The sequence below is a fragment of the Macrosteles quadrilineatus genome, unplaced genomic scaffold (assembly GCF_028750875.1).
Source record: "Macrosteles quadrilineatus isolate MER2022 unplaced genomic scaffold, UCM_ALF_1.0 Scaffold_3__2_contigs__length_128488019, whole genome shotgun sequence".
Classification (NCBI taxonomy): Eukaryota; Metazoa; Arthropoda; class Insecta; order Hemiptera; family Cicadellidae; genus Macrosteles; species Macrosteles quadrilineatus.
Window position 1 is genome coordinate 20370098 of NW_026542596.1, and position 23309 is coordinate 20393406.

Below are 23309 nucleotides of genomic sequence, written 5' to 3' on the forward strand. Positions count from 1 at the left end.
ACTTGACATATTTGTATCCCATAGTCACGTTTCCCCACGTTTCCTCTCTCATAATGCACTGAAAAAAATGTCACCTAACCAAAATACCATAACCATTTTTAGCAATATTTACTACATGAAGCAATATTTACACAAACTACGTATTCAAATATATAGAAAATCTTAATTATGTTATTCTATGTAAAGGCACCCAAATCATGGTATATAGTGAACTAATTGTAACCATTGAATGAGTCAACACCAAAATCTGCCAGACAGGACAGAACTTATCATTAGTGGTTCACTAATGTCTGTAGCTGTTTTCACGTCAGTACAACGATGGATATGTGGTCTCTAGTATTGCCACAAATCCACTTAAAGAAATCCGTATTTAGCTTAAAAAAAAAAAAAAAAACTGAATTAGCCACTTAAACGCTATTTAAAGTTACACCCTGCTATTTTTTGTATAAAAACACTTGTATGAAAAAACTTATGCATGATTTTATATTTTGTATTTATTTTTGTATTTATTTTGTAATAAGTAAGATTAGTTTATAGACATGTTTAAGTGTTTTGATTAGTTATAGGTTTGCATAGAATTAGGTTTTTAGTAGTAGTCTTAATTGAGAATAATGTTTGGTAGGACAATAGTAATATGAAAAGATACGACTGTTATTCAGATGCTAAATAAATATCTTTTAAGAATTGTCATGCTTTTAGTAAATGGTATTTTTGGCTTATGAGGACACTATAAAAACAAGCTGAATGCAATTCGCTGAATTCGATCTTACCTATAATGAATTATGCTATACCGTAGTCTTCATAGTAAGGCGTTCATAAATATATACATTATTACCAATTGGGTTCCTGATTCTTGTTCTATTTCATATTAAGATCTTGCAATATTTTACAAACGTAATGACAACATTAAATATAGATCATATTGATTAGGTAATCGTAACTAAATATAAATACATCATGTGACACCATTTCACAAACGTTTTAATTCATTTGAGATTATTTTATTCAACTATGTTCTTGGGTTGGCATTTATGAATCTATAGTTGGTATCGTAGAATGGTATCTGAAGATGATTGTAAAAAATAAATAAAGGTTTGATAAAGGGTATAGTCATTATATACAATGCAGTCACTTAACCCTAAAATCGTGGTAACGATCCCTTAATGACTGGATATTAATTTTCAGGAATTGTCGGTCTACTATATTTTGGTAGCAGTGAAACATTGTTGAAAACGGCACATTTTTTTTGTAGATTCGTACATTTTCAGATAATTTATACACATTTATTGTATACAATTGCACAATACCGTAAACTTTTAGTTTTTAATTAAAAGAGATACCTTGGAAAAGTTGTACGCGTGTTTATTCCATCGGCCAAAGCATTTGTGACTGAGAATTAATTGTCCTTTGTGTATTCGCTCTGTAAAAATGGTACATAAAAATACATCATCTCTTTTTAATGAAATGTTGATGGATGCCAATAGGCACTATCTCTCCATGAGGGTAGGGCGACAGTTCACTGTTCAATGAGATATACAATAATAAACTACTAATTTTGTATTCACGAATCATTCGTACACAAGAACCGTCTAAAGCATGGTTGCAGTACATGGTACATACAGTATAACTAAATACAAACATGTATAGATGAGACAAATCTTGAGAGAAGCAGGAGCTGTCTTTGGTGACATATCGTGGCAATGACTGACGCAGAACGCCTGGGAATTCCTCCACCTGGTTGTGGATCTTTGTTCAGTCAACAGTGTGAAAACTTCCTCTTGTCTGGAATATAAAACATCACGTGTTTACTTACGATATTGTATCTACCTTTTGTATAAAATATATTAAGTGAAACATATTGATAAGTGGGATGATTGAACAACCTCGACATGTTTTGAATCCACAATTTAAACTTGTCTCATGAATAGAGAGATTTGGCGAAAAACATAACGACACAGTAACAAAAAATAAGGTGCATTTATCCGCGTTCCTTTAATATTGTTCGAATATTTTCTTCTTTTTCTCCGTTATATATTTAAAGTGAAAACAAAGCCTTATAGTTTTCAATACAAAATAATACGTTTTATGTATATAATATTAAATAAAAACTAGCTGGACAACATCACTATAGATAATTTGATTCATTTGGTGGTTTTAGGTCAAATAGATGATAAATCAAGTGAAAACAAAACATTTAGTAACAACATGTTTACTTATAGACAAATGTTGGTATTGTTCAGGACTTTATAAATGTTTTATTAATAAAGCATTTATGCCTTTATAAATGTTGTAATAATTCACTATTTGCGAGCACTACAAATCAAAACATTTAAATCAAATGCTTTATTATAAACTTTAACACATATCACGAAGCGTGAAAAATGTTTCAAAGATTTGAAATATGTGGCTTGGTTTTAGATGTTCGCGTATGATTTGTGAGCTGCAGAAAGTTTGATGTGCCTCAGCCCGCCAGCCACCTGTTTGGTTTACAACTGATGGCTGGCCCAGATACCATCCGGAATAATCTACACTCTCTTGGGTATAACGTTGTGCTCTCCCTTTTTAATAATCACAACTTTTGTCTTAGTGAGACATCATTCAGAGAAATGTATAACCTTTCATGTAAGTTATGGTAAATTCTATGTTTTCTTTCAAATGAATTTACTCAATATCGTTTCATTATCTTCCAAACGCTCCACAAGCTAGTACCATCATTTGTTTATTTATTTATTATTTCCCAACGGATTACACCATTTTACAATGTTTATGTATGCAATATTTAACAGATGGCATTTACAATAGTTCAGGATTTGACATGCAAGGTGGTTTTACAAAACTAAAGAAGTAATAACAATAGTAATAACAAAGTAGTAAACTAAGAAAGTAATAACAATAATATAATTCGTTTTTATAATAAAATACAACACGTTTTTCTTTTTAAATGATGGTCACCTCTACCAATCCCATCTGATGGTTGTAAAAAAATGAATGTATAAAAATGATGGTTGTTAAAAACATAATGAGCCTAACTGAACAAAACATCTCCCTAAAATACCTTCAAACATTTAATTGCACGAATAAAACCTTATATTTACCTGAAAATTCTACATTTTGAAATATTACAAAATTTGATAAACACACACATTACTTTGTAACCTATATTTAAAATGTTCATACTTCAATGAAAAGCTAATTCTTACAGAAAACAAAACCGCTTTTCATTTATATTTTTCACAAACATATTTCTAACACCTAATAGCTAAACTAGGCTGTTGGATTTTCAGATCGTTGATAACATTATTGGATGTCACTAAAGCAGAAAGGGATCCCGCACTGCTTGTCGGGTTTAGGTTGGGTCTTACGGGACATTTGGGGCTGTAAATCGCCAAATCGGATTTCAACGGTGTATTGATGATGAATTATTAATGTGCTTTCCCTCATTCAATTTGCATCAAAATGCACCACTATTACTGCAGGGCCTGCAATAATTGTATGGCTGGAATAATTCATTATTTAGAACCTCGTTTAGACAGAAATATGCTTGCAATTCTAATTAGTACCATATTATTACCATTCATTAGTTTAGATTGGCTATAGTTAATATTTTTTAATGCGAAACTATTTATTGTAGCTAGCCACAACAGACGGTGTATATAGCCGTTGTGTTATATGAAAGCACTTGTAGTGCATTTCTTATATAAAACTAAAGAAATTTTTCATTTTGTTCATTCATTTGATTGATATTGAATTATGTGGTTACAACATAACCTACTTCTAAACCCTGGAGTAGTTGGTTTTGGAGAATGTCTATATCTTTAAGTTATTTTGTTCGTCAATAGGTCAAATCAAAATAACCTCATAAATTAAATTGTACATCCTAATTCGTCCTAACTGTTACCTTCAGGGAGTCCTATTTATAGGCGTATTTTGAATATATAGTGTTATTAAATAATAACTAGATTTAAAAATCTGCATATCGGTTACTAAATATAAGAGGTAACTGCAAAAGATAATTTTTAAGTTGTATCTGCATATTTCTTAAGCCGGATGGACATAATCCGCGAAGACCTGGACAATCATAGTTTATACCGAGCGGACTATAGGTCTGCTAGCTTTCCTAAATGTACTACGATGCTATACCACAGTCTTCATAGATTCATAGTTCATAATTATATATTATTACCAATTTTGTTGATTTTTGTTGAATTTTGTTCTATTTCGTTTTTATATTACACGGATTGTGTGCCAAATTTATTTTTAATATATTTATAAAATATTTTATTAAAGCGAAGATCGATAATCCATCAAAGGTATGTAGCTTTGATTATTTTACGATTCGACAATTTTGGTAGGAAAAAAATAAATAAATCGGACAATGTACACGTTTTCTATTATCTATCTATATATTAATAGGCAAGCATGTTTCTTTAAAACCTTTTTTCTCAGCTCGTGTGCATCGCAGGGGAAATCTACGCATACTGTTAGAAAGATATTTGCCTGTAGATGTGCAGAATCCCTTTATAAATTAAAATAGGCTAAAAAATAAGCACAAAAAACGAATTTGAAAACTTCAAAAAATTAACATGGACCAACTGGGTTGCCATGATGGTGACGAAATAACAACAAAATGTAAACAGAAAATCAAAACAAAATCTATATAATAATAGGCAAGCATGTTTCTTTAAAACCTTTTTTCTCAGCTCGTGTGCATCGCAGGGGAAATCTACGCATACTGTTAGAAAGATATTTGCCTGTAGATGTGCAGAATCCCTTTATAAATTAAAATAGGCTAAAAAATAAGCACAAAAAACGAATTTGAAAACTTCAAAAAATTAACATGGACCAACTGGGTTGCCATGATGGTGACGAAATAACAACAAAATGTAAACAGAAAATCAAAACAAATGGAAGAAATCCCAATCACATGTTTTATTTACAGTGTGGGGAGAAAATAGAGAAGTTTGTACATTAATTATTTTTGGTCGAGTTTCGACCACAGGACGACCACTAGTTTATATTATTATATGATACCACTCACATCAGAGTAAATTCTATATAGCTAATCTGTTTGTAATAATCAGACGAAATTCTCAATCAAGATTGGACTGTAAAAACAGAATCAATAACCAATAACAACTTTATTTGAAGTTTGTGTTATAACAGATGGCGCCATTACAGGAGATAATGGTTTTGATAATGCCCATCGTTTATCATACCACTTTACTTTACATCCTTACTTCTACAGACATAGGTAATGTGTTTTGATTTGATAAAATTGATTATAATATTAGTTTTTTTATGAAATACCTTATGTTATTGGCTTAGTATTAGTCTGAATAAAACTGTGTTTTCTTTGTAAATACTTTTAATTCATCCGCTGTGGACCTAATTTACTTCTGACGGATTGTATTTGTAAAAAAATACCCCCGCCACAGCAAACCTGCCGACTAAGCGAATTTCCATTTGTCTGAATTGATTTTCAGTTAAATATATTTTAATAACATTAGGTTTAACGAGTACCTAGGTTTGCTGCTACAAAGAAACTAATTAAGTGTGTTTTTGAGTAAAATTTTGATAGCTTAGTACAAAATAAATAAATTTGCTAAGTTTGATCAAAATATATCCATAAACAAGCAAACTACAACATTTGACAATATTCTTCATAAGAATAACATGGGAATTTTAAATTTACAATTTTTTTAATTTTCTCCGTTACTAATAATCGAACAAAAATACTTTTATATACTAAATTATTTGTTTTTTTAAGCTCTTTAAAAAGGTCTAAAGAGAAATCGGGAAATTTTGTGTTTTAAGGGTCAAAAGTGAGAAAAACCAATTTTTACCCCATAAAACCCCCCGTAAAGCCCCGTTCCCATGGTCCGATCGTGCTGGTTCACGAACTCATTCAAGTTTATCCCGCTTTACACCTTTAAACCAAATTTCATCAAAATCGGACAAAAATTACTCAAGTTATCGCGTTCACGGACGTATATATATATATAAGTCTATATATATATATATATATATACATATATAAAAATTTGAACGAATGGTGTTTTTGGCCTCTGGGGACATCAAAATGAAAAAGTAAATCGGTCCCGGGTCTAGGTCTTACCGTGCCACCTACGGTAATAGCTACTTCCCTATAGGGAAATTCGCTAATACACTAAAATCTATTTTAATTCCATATGTTATAGTTTGTTCCTAGACTGTTTTGATTATAAAATAATAAAGAAAACATCACACACGACTAGATTTCTGTATGTCTGTCTCTCCGTCTGCATAGGATTTTTTCTATAAAGAGTATGCGTCTTTTTGGAGACTGTAGGTAAATAGAAAATTTAACGAATTTACAATCGTGAAGACTGGATAATGAACAACTAATATAAATGTTCATTTCAATGAGACCGTGTATATGTATTTTCTGTGTTTAAATGTTGCTATTGTTGCACTAATATAAATGTTCATTTCAGTGAGACCGTGTATATGTATTTTCTGTGTTTAAATGTTGCTATTGTTGCACTAATATAAATGTTCATTTCAGTGAGACCGTGTATATATATTTTCTGTGTTTCAACTTTGTATTTTTGCACCGTACCAAGTCATGTCACGGCATTCAGGGACATGTGTGGTCTCACAAGAAATGTAGGCCTATATTTGTTTAAATACATATTTTTAAAATTAGGGTATCGTAGCGTTTTTAATAAGAATTTCTAACGATTCTTACTCCTAACCAGATAATAGTGAATATATCGTTGCGTGTATTACTGGTAGTGATACCATATCACTTATTACATTTTCTAACGTCTTTTCTAAAGATATATACTTGAAATGTTTTTAAATGGCGGCATTCGAAATAATAATACTTTGTTCAACAATTGATCTTATCTATCCAAACTAAAATAATGAAGTCCACACCCAAAAGTAATACTGTATAACAAAATGCTCAGCAAAATGACTCATTTCTTAAATAGTTAGCTATTTAGTTAAGAGAAATACAATCAATACAATATCCAAGGCTATTGAAAAATACTTTAATATCCCTGCACTATTTTCACTCCAGTTGTGGTAGGGTTTGGATCCTTTGTCAAGACATACTTTTGCAAGACGGAACAGACTTATCATTAGTGTGAGTAATGGTTCAGTAATGTATGTAGCTGTCTTCATGTCAGCGCAATGATGGATAAATGGAGCCTTCGGTCGCAGGTTGTACGTAAAAACCAAATCATGACGTATGCACAGGGCTTTGTTGGATAATAGAATACATTGGACAGTTACATGTTTATCCAAATCAAACTTCATAAATTTTTTGAATACCAATTGTTTGAACATAACCATTTAACAATACTTTTTTAATATTATTTAATATATTTATTTACTAAACATTTGACTAGATGTTATTGTAACAATCATCGGGTTTTGCCCATACTGGTTTTAACAACTAAGAACTGGTTTCAAAATTGGAATCTCATCCACAAATCATTTGGCATCGAACTTGCTCAACAAGACGACACAATTTGTAGACCTAAAGACCCTAAATTCTGGACCTGCCTTTCCGATTTTGTTAAGTGATTCATTTAATTGTTGTTGACAATGCTTTGAATAAGTGTACCATTAAATATATAAAATATTTATTTTATCTCCAATACGTTTGTATATTTTATAATGTTACACACAGTTTGGCAATCTTGCTTCCGCTAACTAGCAATATTTATCTAGCTGAATTCCTTTTTTTCGTTTTCTTTTGTTTTGTATACAACCTTAAATGCTAAGATGCAAGATAATTAATATTTCTGTTTTGAAAACCACCAGAATAAGACAGTTGACAATAAAGTTTGGGTAATTTAAGCTTAAATTCATAGTTCATGCAGTCTAAAAACAGTCATTGTTAAAGGGTACTACCTTAGCCCACTCTATACACGGTCGTGGTGTGTTTGTGTGTGTGTGGCAGCGTCTAACAGGCCGTTATATTTATTTATATCACAGCAACACCATGAACAAATATTTAATAAAAACCATTTAGTATACTCTCCATTATTGATTACTATAACATTTGTTTCGGTTGGCCGGGTCTGTGGCGTTGCCTCTTTTGCCTTGCATCAGCCTTGTATTAGAAAAGGCCATTGTACTATTGAAATAAACCAATGTTTTTGTATTCTTGTATATTTAAACTGAAAAACGTAAAATTCATCCGATAAAGTTTGATTCACGAGTATTCTTTGTGTACGTTCGTTTCATTCTTTGTTTGTAAATTTAATACGTAGAAAACTCATTATTACTTTCAGTGAAAATAAATAAATCGAAATAGGAAGGTCATTCGACTAAACTTTCGTCCTAAGAACGGTATCGTCAGTATTAATGATGCAAATATGCAATTAATAGTTCTACAGTCATGCAATATTTATAACACGATTCAGAAAGCAAAAATTCAATAGCTGGTGTGTTATTCAGGACGAAATCTACATATTAATCGATCAAATATTATATAATAAGTTAGTTATATTAATTTATATTCGATTTTATTGTAAATTAGTATTTACATATTTGTTAATCATGTGGATATCGAACAAATATGGTTTTACAACTGTTTGTGACTACAAACATAATAGTGCAAATTTGTTGTTACACTGTAAACATTAATATTTGCTCTACTTATAAAAATATATATATATATTGTAAGAAAGGGAATTAACCCCGTACCCACGGTGCTCATCTATGCAGACACTCTGTTCACATTACACTTAGTCGACCAGTTGGTGTGAACAGAGTTGAACAGTAGCATGAGCATCGATTTACAAATTCCTTTCCCATCTGATGTGAGCTAGGCGATGACCGGTAGGGCTGACTTCCAAGAAACACCGTTAACCTATAAGCCACACACCCTATCGGTAATCAGCCAATGAGAAGGGCTAATGAAGAAGATGGAGGGGTGACGACTCTTGGAGCTGGAGGATCTGAATGAAAAACATCGAGGAGATCACCACGGGCCACCGGAGAAATAAGATCGGGAGTTTGGGAGTGCGTGTATCGGTGTGTGTGCTTCTGGGACAATAGACAGTATGTAGAAAGAATAAAATATCTAACTAACAATTTGTCAAACATAAAAGTCATATAATTTGTCAGTAACTAATTCTTTTATATTTTCAATTGATTTTCTTTTCTTGTAAATTTAACGTTGCAAATTAATTTATCTTATTATTGTTGTTTTTTGCTTTTTCAAAGTTTTCTTTTGCTGTTGTAACACTTTTAACTTTTGTTGTTTTCGTAATTTAAATTTTTGTTCATTACACGTTGAGTAACACCCTTAAGCAGTCTTATGTCTCATTAACCTAACACCTCTTCACTAAGCTAAGCGAGTGTAACATTTAGGAAACTTAAACTTAAAGTGAGGCATGGGACTCGCATGGTGGAGGCAGCCGCACGGCGAAGGCTGTCTTTTCATTTTAACTAAACAATAACGATCCTACATTTATTTTAATAAATTATCTTGAAACAAATTATATGACTTGTGAATTATTTTAGTTTATTTATAGTCAATTATAGTCACTTAAGTTAATATCAGACTCACGAATCGTAAAATGTATAGGGTGTTAGTTTAAGATAAAACTTAAAGATTATGAACAAAACAATATAGGCCACTAACTCAAATAAAAACACTTATCTTAGCTAGGCCCATAACCTTTATAAAACCACCAAATGTAACAATAGCTTATGTAGGTTTGTCACATTACTAAAACTTAAAAGATAATTTATGGATTTAGATTTTGAAATTGTTAACATTGACATATATAGCTTAAACAAAACTGAGGCTTTACAACTAGCTTGTCAATATAAAATACAACTCCCACCCATCCCTGAAACCGAAACCCTAGCCAACCTAAGAACAAAATTAGCTTTCACCAAAGATGTTTTCAAGACTGCATTTAGACATCCAAGTTTTGCTGAGGCATTAACAGACTTGTTCTTTAACAACAAACTAGAAGACAAAACAAAAGAACAGTTTAGAGATTTGCTAAAATTCAAGAAAATACTTCAAGAACCAACATATGACACTGCACACACTTCTGACGACCTAACACAACCTAAACCTGAACATTCACAAAACCTTTATGAAAACAGGTCGATAATAGAACACGAACAATTGTTACATAGCTTTAATTCGTTAAACTTAAATCAAGAAACCCATCAAAATCACAACCAACCAGAAACCCCTAACACATCAACACAAATCGTATCTCAACCTAAATCATATATAACCAACAAAAACATGGCTGATGAGTCAAAAGAGAAACTTCCCCTAATAAAAGCAGGCACATACTCAGGTCTTCCTTCAGAAGATGTACATGAATTTATTCAAAAATTCAATATTGCATCAAGGTGCAACCATTGGTCCGAAAAAACTAAAATTGAACTTTTCCCCACACACTTAACGTCTACCCCGTATAAATGGTTTGCACTCTACAAACATGAAAACAATGAAACTAGTTGGGCAAACCTAGAGTCTGAATTTATTAAAGCATTCAGCCCAGTTGCATTAATTGATGACTTACAGACGGTCCTTGAAAATCGAACACAAGGAGAAAATGAATCTCCAATGCAATTCCTATACGAAATCATTCACCTTTCCCACAGAATAGATCCCAATATGAATGATGCAAAAATAATAAAATTCGTAATTCAGGGAATAAAACCGGAGATTTGTAATGACCTAGTGAGAATGGAAAACAACTCACTTAAACAGCTAAACGAAAATCTGCTAAAAATTGAATCTCAAAGAGCTATTAGGAAAAAAAATCAGAGAAAATACCAAACCTCAGCTGAACGCGTTACCCTAATAAAACCTCAAACAAAGTCGGTAACATATGAAAATGACGAATTAGACAACTTAAAATTAGAACTTAGGGACATAAAAGATACATTATTAAGCCTCAAGGTCAAACCTGATGAAACAAACTACCCTAGGGACAACTCACACAAAGATACTTATCATCGTTCAAGATCCACACAAAGAAGAGACATTTCCCCTCATCCCAGATATGACAGGTCAGCTGAAAAATATAGGCCCAGAAGCACTTCTCGAAACTCACAAAATTTATCGAGAAGCTCTTCACCTCACAATTCACATCACTCCAACAGACAACCTATCCCAAGAACCAGACTAGATTATAGATCACCACACCGATCACAAAACACTCCACTCTTTTGTCACATATGTAACATAAACAATCACGCCACAGAAAATTGTTGGTACAATGCTAGAGCTAACCGTAGGAATCCAAAATACTCAAATACACCTTCCAAATTTTGTGCATATTGCAAAAGAAATAACCACACCATTGACCAGTGCTTTAGGCGTCCTGCTAAAAGGGAACAGTGTCCAAAAAACTTCTAAAGCAGGGAAGTCAACTACCACAAAATAGATATTTGGCTTCCCAAGATAAACAAATACAAACGAGATATTTCTGGAACACAACTAAACGTTTCCCACATTTCAACAAATCATCAATCTTAGAAGCATCCAATAATTCAAAATGTAATATATTTTCACCATTAAGCCCTCAATACCAATACAACTTTCCAACAATTGAGGATTCGTTTCGTGTAAAACATAAAGTTAAAGTAACCCCAATAACTAAATCACTTCCTCCAAGAACCACAATAACATCAAGAAATATTCAACACACACAACTCGAGAACCAGACCAACATCATTCCTACAGCTACGGCTGAACCTAAGACGACCTTGCAGCCAGCTGATGGAGAAGATAACGCACCACAACAAACGCCCACGTCACAAGCGTCGACTCGCTGCTGCCTAGGAACACCGACTCAGCAACTGACGTCACAGCACCGCACAGCTGATCAGCCCAAGACTCAAGATGTGGCACGTACATCTGTTAACTCTTCACGACCTTCAACATCGGATGACAGCAACCGCTTCAGTACGAGTACATCACTTCCAGGAACCTCTACGGATAGACATGTGGATGCAACAACTGCAGGAGTTTGTTTAACAGCCAGTGAAGCAACAAACCTCCAGAATCAAATTGACAAAGAAGTTTTCCAACAAAGTTCTAAACACCTAAATTTGAGAACCCTAATTAAATGTGATAAAAGACAATCCAAATGCACACTATCGGATATTTATGACTTAATTTTTAATGTTAAGCAAACAAAAACATTCCCTACATTGACACTAAATATTGATATACCAGAAAATGGACAGACTTATTCAGCTACCTTAGATACTGGTTGCAACTATTGCCTGATAAAATCATCAATTGTAAATAACCTATCCTTTCAAACAGATAACTTACCCTTAATTGTAGCTGCTAACGATCAACCAGTCAAAGTATTAGGAAAACTTTTACTACCAATAACAATTAATGGCACTGTGTATCCAACCGACCAACCAGTCAAAGTATTAGGAAAACTTTTACTACCAATAACAATTAATGGCTCCGTGTATCCAACCGACTTTTACGTAATTGAAGATTTGGCAACTGACGTAATCTTGGGAAATTGGTATTTATTCCAAAACTGCATGGAATTGGATTTTAAGAAACAGGAAATCAGACTAACGAATAAAGATAAAGTTCATTGCATCACAATGGACGAATCTTGGTTACTTAATTTAAAACCGTTTGTTCTAACAACTATAGCGGAGTCTAGTAATGACATGATTGAAATTAAAGTTCCTACGGACACAGTTATTGCTCCCCAACAACACTACAAATTAATGGAAATCTTGCCAGAACATCATCAATATGAACTTGATATAGATTTAAATTACCGAGACAAAAAGAACCTCCACTTTTATATCTCATCAGAAAACGAAAATTCACAAAAGTTTATTTAAAGTTTGTTTAAAGTTTATTAGGGAATTAACCCCGTACCCACGGTGCTCATCTATGCAGACACTCTGTTCACATTACACTTAGTCGACCAGTTGGTGTGAACAGAGTTGAACAGTAGCATGAGCATCGATTTACAAATTCCTTTCCCAGCTGATGTGAGCTAGGCGATGACCGGTAGGGCTGACTTCCAAGAAACACCGTTAACCTATAAGCCACACACCCTATCGGTAATCAGCCAATGAGAAGGGCTAATGAAGAAGATGGAGGGGTGACGACTCTTGGAGCTGGAGGATCTGAATGAAAAACATCGAGGAGATCACCACGGGCCACCGGAGAAAGAAGATCGGGAGTTTGGGAGTGCGTGTATCGGTGTGTGTGCTTCTGGGACAATAGACAGTATGTAGAAAGAATAAAATATCTAACTAACACTTTGTCAAACATAAAAGTCATATAATTTGTCAGTAACTAATTCTTTTATATTTTCAATTGATTTTCTTTTCTTGTAAATTTAACGTTGCAAATTAATTTATCTTATTATTGTTGTTTTTTGCTTTTTCAAAGTTTTCTTTTGCTGTTGTAACACTTTTAACTTTTGTTGTTTTCGTAATTTAAATTTTTGTTCATTACACGTTGAGTAACACCCTTAAGCAGTCTTATGTCTCATTAACCTAACACCTCTTCACTAAGCTAAGCGAGTGTAACATTTAGGAAACTTAAACTTAAAGTGAGGCATGGGACTCGCAATATATATGTATATAAAAATTGTTTTAGTGTTCTTTTGTTATTTTTTATTGTTATGCTACATTTATTTATAAAAGGTTAGTTGTGAATAAAATGTCTTACTTTTTTGTACTTTTTATACATTTAACTTTTTGGTTAATAATAATTATATGCGAAAATTATTCCCACCACATATAAAAAACTCTAAATTATAAAATGAGAGCCAAGCCATAAAATATATTAGTGTCGGGTTTATCATGAATATTCACATCTAGCGGAGGGTTTGTTAATGATACGAATTTATTTCTAGAAAATATTTTCTAAAAGGGAGCATCCAGAACGTTGGTGATAATACGGTCACTTAACCCTAATATGGTGGTAATGATGCCTTCACTACTGGTTATTTATCTTCAGAGTGCCTGTGTATTTTACATTTTACTGTAAGTGTTTCATAAATATTTTTCTGCGTTCCAGCACAATACATCTATTTAATTTATTGTGATATTATAGTTTACTCAGAACAACCAATCTTTCAATACGTCCTTAGCAGTTTTATTGGAATATAACACAAATTTATAAGTACCGTCGTTTGATTATCGTATGATGTACCTACATAATCAATCGGCTTAACTATTTAATACAACCACACCATGGAGGAAATTATAATAGCTATTTGAGTATTAAGAGCGCGAACTGTGCGAGGGGCAATGACTGTTTGTACACACAAGACTTTTCCTATCCCCATAATAAACTTATTATAAAGCACAAATTAACTTTTAAATGTATATAATATGTTATATCTAGTATATTTGGTTTTCATTGTGTGGTATTTGTTTACTGGTTGTTGGTGGTGTGAAATCAGCTGATTTAGCGAGCTGTAAATGTCATTTAGGCCTCCACTCTTGAGCGGAAACGATCTACTGAACTTACTTTTTACAGATGTGGTAGGGAAAATATCTCTTTGAATCGCTATATCAGAATATACGTCTTATATAGAGTAAATACGTTTACATTATTTTATCATCATTGCATTATTTTTTATTTAATTTATTAAACGTAATGTACTTTGGTAGTAAAATGTTGACAGAAGCTGAATGGAAAAAAATGCCTTGCAACATCATTGTGCAATAATTTATGATCATTTTTATGACACTAAAAGCTCTGGAATAAATGTAAATAACACTCTTACAGTACTATTAGGTCCAATTATCACATCTAAGAAATTATTGAAAAAGTCTCAAGAATATCCTTTAGACCTCAACAATTTGCTAGTGGTTTGTTTAAGTAGGGAATTTCTATGCGACAGCCTGTCGTATATGATTGAATATTTCCTTCAGTTGGAATTACAAATTTGCCTAAAGTAATACTTTCAGGAGAGAATGACGTTTAAACAGTGTAACTAGATAATCTGTGTTGCTATTTTGTTCAAAAGTAGTCAAAGCTTTAGTGTAGTTTTAGTATAGTGTAGCTTTAGTATAATATTTATAATATACTAAATAAATTTAAATTTTGTAAAATAAGTGCATTGCACTCCAATGGGGCAGCTTAAAAAGTATATTCTAATGTCTTTACAAACACCGTGAATTTAATTGATTTAAATGAAGGCTCAAAGTATTGTATACATTTAATCCTTAATAAATAATATTAATACAATACCTAATATATGCTATATTGTACAGTAAAAAGTATGTTCTTAATTAATTTACATGCGTTTACTAGGGATACTGTACCATAAAAACCTGTATTCTTAAGAACCATTTATAATACCAACTATCCAAATATGACTATTTTTAATACAACTGTGTGTGTATTGAAAATATTTAAATAAAAAAAAAAAACACTTTAAAACAGTTTCACACATACTTCAAACGTCTTATTTGATATTTTCCCCCAAAAAATATTCATTTAATAAACATAATTGTAATATAAGAGTGTTTCTTTAAACTAGAACAAAAAAATGGGTACATTTAACTCTGGACATTATTCTAACATTAGGCTACCATGCATATTTGACCCATGGTATAATGGTCTAAACATTCAGACCAATTAACTCATGACAAATACGGTGAAGCTCTAATCATAGAAGGCAGTTAATTTTACCCTGGTTGAAATATGAGACCCATTTTTAAATGTTTGTGTATGATTTGTGAGCTGCAGATAAGTTTGATGTGCATCCCAGCCCGCCAGCCACCTGTTTTGTTTAAACAACTTATGACCAGGCTGGATATCATAAAACATAATTCACACGCTCTTGTGTATAAAGCTGCATTTTCCTCCAATTCGTTACCAGCAGTTGTAGTATATGCATTGAATATTGTAGAATATTATCCACCATCATACGTTTTAAAAAAATAAAAAAATCGGTGGAAAAATTTTAAATATATGTTATAGGGTATTTTGTAAGAGACATTTTCTAACAGTTTTCCCATAAGATAACAATGCATATCCTTGTCTTGAAACTAACATCCCAACATTAGTTGAAAGTTTTAATTCACTTTAATGTAATTTAGTTTTGACAGCTTGGCGCTTTTGAAATAAGTCAGAAAATATGTTTCTGACTAGACTAAACTCCCTTAAATCGTCACACTCTCTGTATTTGTACCATTAAATATAACTAAAATGTAAATTGATGAAAATACTTGTATGTTTCAATTTTCGTGGCTGGTTATAAGGGAGAGTTTTTTTTTCAAAACCAAAAAAGATTTTACTGAAAAGGTTGACAGAGATCTTATGAGTTCAGCGGAATTTTGATATAGGGGCTAGCCAGAGGCTAGTTAATACTTATCATTTTAAGGCAATGGAGACAACTGAAACAAATATGATATAATATATCAAAAACTCAATTTATCGTAATAGTGAATATCGCTTGCATTAACTATATTGAAGGTGGATGTTTTCAACCTTTTCCGAAAAGTGTAGTAATGGGTGTATAATGCTTTAAGTGGGGGAGGAGGTCGAAAAATAATTACTTGTGGTTATTTGGATTGCCTTGATTTAATTTAGTCAATTGATTATCGTTGACACAAACCATATTAAAATTATTTCAACCACATAATGTATTTGGTAACATCCAGCTACTTTTCTATCTTACAATGTTTTATTAAATTTAATATAATAATGAATAAAGTGAAAGCATCTACGTCAATACTCCATTTAAATTTGTCAACTCCTAAAGAATATTATTTTCCATATTTTGTGTAATGTCTGTAATACATTATAGTGTTTTACAATTAATATACTATAGCTTCAAGGGATTATAAAATGGGAACTAAATACGAGGGGGAAATTCTTTTAAAACAAAATAAAATTATTGATAAACTCTTCAAAGCTTTACACATACAAGATCGTCGAACAGTAGCAATCTGCAAAATTTCATATACTATTATGTCATTCTAGTTAGAGTGCCTACTTTAATTCAGAAAAAGAAATATAGACTTTCAGATTGTAGAAAATATCATTGGACTTCACTAAAACATAGAGGGATCCCACAGTGCTTTTCGGGTTTAGGTTCGGTCTTATGGGACTTTCGAGTTGTAAATCGCCAAATCGGATTCCAACGGTGTATTGACGATGAATAATTAATGTGTTTTCCCTCATTCAATCTGCATCGAAACGCAACTCTATTGCTGTGGAACCTACAATAAATTATAAATTACGACTGCAGTAAATTATAATTTGGAGCACCATTTGTATGTAAGCCGGGCTGCAATTAATCAGTGAATTATTAATGATTCATTAGTGTACGATTAGTTAAGTTATGGCATCTAATACGTTTACCTAACAAATTATTATAAATTTTATTTAATTTTCCATGTTCAAACATCCTGGTACGCAACATACTGCTTTACTTCTCAATATTATTTGGCAGTAAGAGAAAACATGCAACGACTGACTTTGAATTAGTATAGTATAATACATCCGCGAATATTTTAAACTTGATTAACTTCTGTAGTTGTAATCAAATATTGTAAAAAAATATTGAGTAATTATTGAGGAAAATTAATAAAGGTGATTCAGATATCAAATCATCGTTCCGTGATCACTTACCCTAAGGAAAGATGCTTAAGACGAAAGAAACTATTTAACAACATGGCCCTAAATTATGTTTAAAATCCTGATCTAATTCGAAATAAATTTATTATGCTCTAGTTAAGAAAGATACAATTATTCTAGTAAAATGCTAAAGAAATGCTGTCCAAACACTTTTCAATTTGGTTTAGTATATTTTTTGACCCAGCCTTTCAGATCACAATATATTTAACTGTTCCATAGACAAGATTGTATTGCTATTTACGTTTAACAATGTGTTTGTTTCTGACCATATATAGTTTTAACACATAACTGATAACACACGACTTGCTTGTTCCAGGTTGCGAGTGTTTGCTGTACTCCGCTACGTACGGTAAAGAGTTCGGTACGTTCAGCAGTCCTGACTATCCCAAGAACTACCCACCTTCAATCAACTGCCTTCTCTACACGTTTGTAGCCAGCAGAGACGAGATCATTGAGATTACCTTCAAGGACTTTGACGTTCAAAAAACACATCTCGAGTAAGTATGACACACTTCCTAAAACTTTACATAATATTTATACGATATTGGTCCATTTATTACCTGAAAGTACAAAGATACGTCAAATAACACTTGTAATAAATATATTTACACCTATACTGTTTACTCACAATACGGTAAATACATGTAAATGATGATAAGTGGTGATCGATTAAGATTGGTGTGTATATTAATTTATTGCTTATTACTATATAAATAGAATTTTTTGCAATTTTATAAGCAAACGTGTAATGATTTAAACATTATTATCATTAATAATGTTAAGAAATAAAATTGGCTTTTCATAGATTGTTTACTATATGATAAAGAATTAGTGCATAGAAGAAAATCAATTATTTACTTTTCCGATAAGGAAAAAAACTAAATTTTCACTATTTTACACATCCTGACATATTTTGAAATAATCGCTTGTATAACCCTAAAATCACAAAATGTTGGTAGGAAAAATACAAAATTAAGTTTTGTAGTAACTACAAAAGAAGTTAAGAACATGATACTTTTCATCCCGTCTTATTTTCAACGTATATTTAGTTTAAATAAGCAGAATATGCATCGAAAATCACCCATATCAATGATAATTATGCTACACATATGGAAATAGCGGCAAAATAATATGGTTTCGCTAGGGATATCATTTAGACTGTACATTGCTGAGCTATGTACTAAACCTGGACATGATAACAAATGATGTGAGTTTACTAGCCGGAAGACAAATGGTAAGTTGATCTTATTTCGAACACAAAGCTTTGTTCCCTTCCGCTGTAATTGTGTTTCCTGAAAATTCCAAAAGTTATCTTACAAAACAAATCTAAAAAATAGTTAATTTAAAGTAAAAGGTTATACAAACGGATATGAATACTTAAATAAAATTACATATAACATTTATTTTTATAATAAGCTATTTTCGATGTTACCTAGTGTGTTTGCTTATCTTAGAGATCAAAAGACAATCTACTGCGTACATTTTATGTAGTACACTTATATTATTACAAAATTACGAGATGCTAGCCCGTCCTACGTACGGGAATTGAGTAGTCAGTTAAAACCTGTGTACAATTCAGAACAGCTAGTTTACACGTATAAAGACAAAATATTTTCTTGCAGTTTTAATGTGATAAAATCATCTTGTAAACAAATTTTGAGTGGCCAAATATCTTTTATTCCATCATAGGCCTATACGATACCGGTATGCATTTTAAATCCGATAACTTTACAATAAAACATCAATTGTGTATAAAAAAGTAGAAATATTAAAATCAAAAAAAGATTTTTTTATTTTTTTTTTTATTATTGTATTATTTTGTTTCGGAATACTTATTTTAGATTTACAAGCTTCATATGTGTCAAAATATACGTTAATAAAGGGTTAGGTGGATGATGCATAGCACATGATACCAAGTCCAACAAGTTGGCATTCTGATATTCAATACCATTGTTCTCGATAGTAACTGGAATGCTGTAACAAAGCCGATGAACAACAATAGTGTAGACTAGCTTGCGATTTATCATTGTATGTAATGTAATTGGTAATCCATAGTCGCAGAAGAGGCCCGAAAGTAAGCGTTAATTTAATCCAACAAAGCATCATAAAGTAAAATACCTGTCAATAAATATAACAATAATCTTGGAAGGTAAGCGAATTTCTAAACGAATAAGTGAGTTATATTTAATTAGGTTTCGAAAAATATTTGATCCGTTGAGAGTTAATACGTTATTAATCCATTTAGCTTTTTTCCAACAACAAGTAGTTTACTTATTTCACTAATGTTATTTTAATATGGTAATTTTAACACTTAAATTATTCCCCATAAAACGATTTTGTTTGTTACAATTACACGAATGTAACGTCAAATCCAGAGAGAGCCGTTTAAATGTAACACTCCACTTGGTGCATTGCAGCCACATGTTGCAATAACATACGGCATAAAGCTTATAACGTTCCATTAATAAAATATAGAGTATATATATATATAAATTGAAAATCATAGTTTTACGTCAATGTCATATTTACTAACTTACAAACGATTTAAAATTTATCAAAGTGAATAAACTTGGTACTGTATGCCTATAGAAAGAGCATAAACCATTTATATAATTATTATTGACGTCAACAGGCAGCGTAACTTTGTTTTTCATATTTTCTGGTGTAATTAAGTAAAATACCCTGTTGATGTAAACAAATCCGTCTGCACTGCAATAATCTGAAATGAAGCAACATTTGGAGCTTAAAACCACCTAAGCTGGGGATTTGTACAGCCATAATTCCAGGGCTTTCAAAGTGGTTCACCTTCAGCCTTAGCACATGAAAGTTCTGTGCGTGCTTTCTCTTTTAAGAAAATTACTCTTTTTTATATGGACTTATATTGAATGTTAACATTTTTTTTGTCAAATTTGGTAAAATAGGGACCGACTATATCTGCTGGTTCTTTAGCAGTTAACTGATTTATTGGTTAAGTAATAGAACAGCATAGTTAAATCAAAAACCATAAAATAGCTACTGACTATTTTAATTACTAATCAACTGACTATTAACCTGTTGTTTATAAAGGAAGCACAATAAATGTAATCCATCCTATTAACCAATTATATAGCTAATCCTACCCTAGCGAATTTGTTACAAGATTCAAAAGTATTTTCTCTCTATGGTAAACTACCTATTACATAGAACAGCACTAACTGGAGAGGTTATGATTACTTCACTAAGACACGATTGTTGAAACTGCAAAGGGTTAATTTATTAAGACTTGAATCGACAAATATATAGCTTGTTTTGTTATTAGAATCAAAGTTAACATAACTCTAAAAAGTAACCTAAAGTTTTATTTTAGTAAAATATCTTTGACTTATAAAATACAGCGTATTACAATTGTTATTTGTGTATTTAAGAGCGCAAAGTACATGATTCCCGCTCAAAAACTGTAGATGAGCTGAGTGTGGCCATACATTTCGAGGGCGGCAATGACTCTTTGTGCTCGTAATACACACAAGACCTTTCCTACCACCATACTAACCTGTATTAACAGATAAACTTTTTTGATGTATATAAAATGTTTTAGGTTATGTTTACTCTATTTAGGTATTGCCTTTTGCCTACCGGTTGTTAAAGAACGTACTGGATCTGTGGCTGTGGTTGGTCTAGAAACGACAACTAACTGTGCAATCAGTTGATCAGCGGGAATCATCCATTCCTGATCTAGATCGGCAATGAGATATTTTGCGTACTGTTTACAGGTATGCCAATGTGATTATGTCCATGCAGTCATAGAAAAAAAGTTGTTTGGTTCTAAAACTAAATGTATATATTTAACACTTTATCTACGTAATAACAATCTGTACAATCATAAAACAAATTGTTACTTAGTTTTATTTTATTAATTTTTAATTACAATGATTCAAATCTCAAACATGAATACGTAAGGCCAAAGTTTATAAGTATATTTACAAAACGTAAAGATATAAAATTTTACCATACTCAAGCAAACTCTTCTTAGGAATCGGGTTGACTTTTAAAATAAACAAATAGTCTTAGACAATGAAAGAGAAAATACCTTGTCTAAATGAAGACGCAGGGTAATCTTATTTAAAGCTAGCTATGAATTAAACATGAGTGAACATGGATAAGATCTGTATAGCTTCAATGCTGATTCCTTTATCGGAAATTAATTTACACGTCCTATTCACTCATTTAAAACAGCCAAATAATTTGGTTGATATTTATAGCTTCATAATATAACAGCTAAAACTACTTACTAGTTGTTTGAAAAAACTATAACTTATAGATAAATTCTATGTTAACAAGCAAAATTGCCAACAAGGTAATATATAAAATACTACATGTTATGTATATTTGTAATGAGACAGATGGCCAAAATTTAGTCTATTCACAAAAGTAAAAGTGTGTTTGTATGTCCGTAGGAATTGGTAATGATAATGGTAGTACAATTTGCCATTGTATTCAAATGCACCTAGACCTCTTTTGGGAAATATTTTAAATTAATTTTTTTTTTATATTTTCCGTCCCTTCGGTATTTTGCAATGCAAACAGGATGTTTTAGCTTGCCAGTATTAGTTCGTTGCCGCCAATTCCGTGGGGAAACGCAAATGTAACAGCATTGCAGCCACCAGTTGGTACCGATCGTTACAGCATAAAGTTTAGTATTTGAACGTATCCTAGAGCTAAATGTTATGTAATTTTGCATGTTTATTTTTCTATAAGAAACATAAGGAGCAACAAACATAAGGAAGCGAAAAAAGTTATTTAGTTCTTAGAGAAGATACAAAATTAATCTAGGGAACTAAATAACCTGTTGGCATATGCAACTTTTATTGTTAATGACGCTTCCTTTTAACAAACTCTTCAGCATTTCAAATAAATATGCCTAACACACTTTAGTTGGAATTAATTTAAATGAGTTATAATAAGGACTTAATCTTTTGTCTAAGATGGACCCATTCTACTTTAAATCCATTATTAATAATATGCAATATCATTCAATTCTGCTGAAGATAAGATAGAAGAATTAATAAAAGAATGAATAATAATAATTAATAATACATTATTTAATACAAGAATTAAGATAAATAATAAAAGTAGAGATAAGTCATGTTTTCTAATTCCTTTTTAGTTCTTATAATAAAAAGACAAACTTTAAATCTTCATGAAAAACATTAACTATATAAACAAATTTTAGTTGTAGTTATCATTATCGTGTACGTATCTTCATCTTTGATTGCATATTCACTATACCCAATGTTCACCACCACAATATAAATATATTGTTGAATAGTCATTGCCATTCATGAATAATTATATTGAGTCCTTTAATTATTGTTTTAAACAGACCATTAAATCGATAATACTGTCAAAGCATTTCCGTTTGTTGAGCTGGACTTTCCAGGTTACGTTTATTTATCATCTAAGATTTGGAGTTCAAAATAAAAACGTTAACACTGATCCATGATGAAATAAACAATTCAAACAAACATTTTGTTTTTAAGTGTTGAGGTAAAAAAATACGAAACTTTAAAATTTGATATTTTAATATCCTAAATCTAAAAAGACATAATTCTTTTAAACATCATTATCATGGCTTAGCAAACCAATAAATCATGCTAGGCCGAATTAACAAGCAACAATATTTCAATTATATAGTTATGCTCCT

At 31.6% G+C, this 23309-nt stretch overlaps 1 protein-coding gene across 1 annotated transcript in view; it reads left to right on the top strand.

Annotated features, from left to right (window-relative positions):
• LOC128988649 (suppressor of lurcher protein 1) overlaps positions 1–23309 on the top strand; it is a 516555-nt gene that overhangs the window by 178586 nt on the left and 314660 nt on the right. The window contains exon 4 of the mRNA XM_054410137.1: positions 17946–18126. Within this exon, the coding sequence (XP_054266112.1) occupies positions 17946–18126 (181 nt within the window). The remainder of the gene's footprint in view (positions 1–17945; positions 18127–23309) is intronic.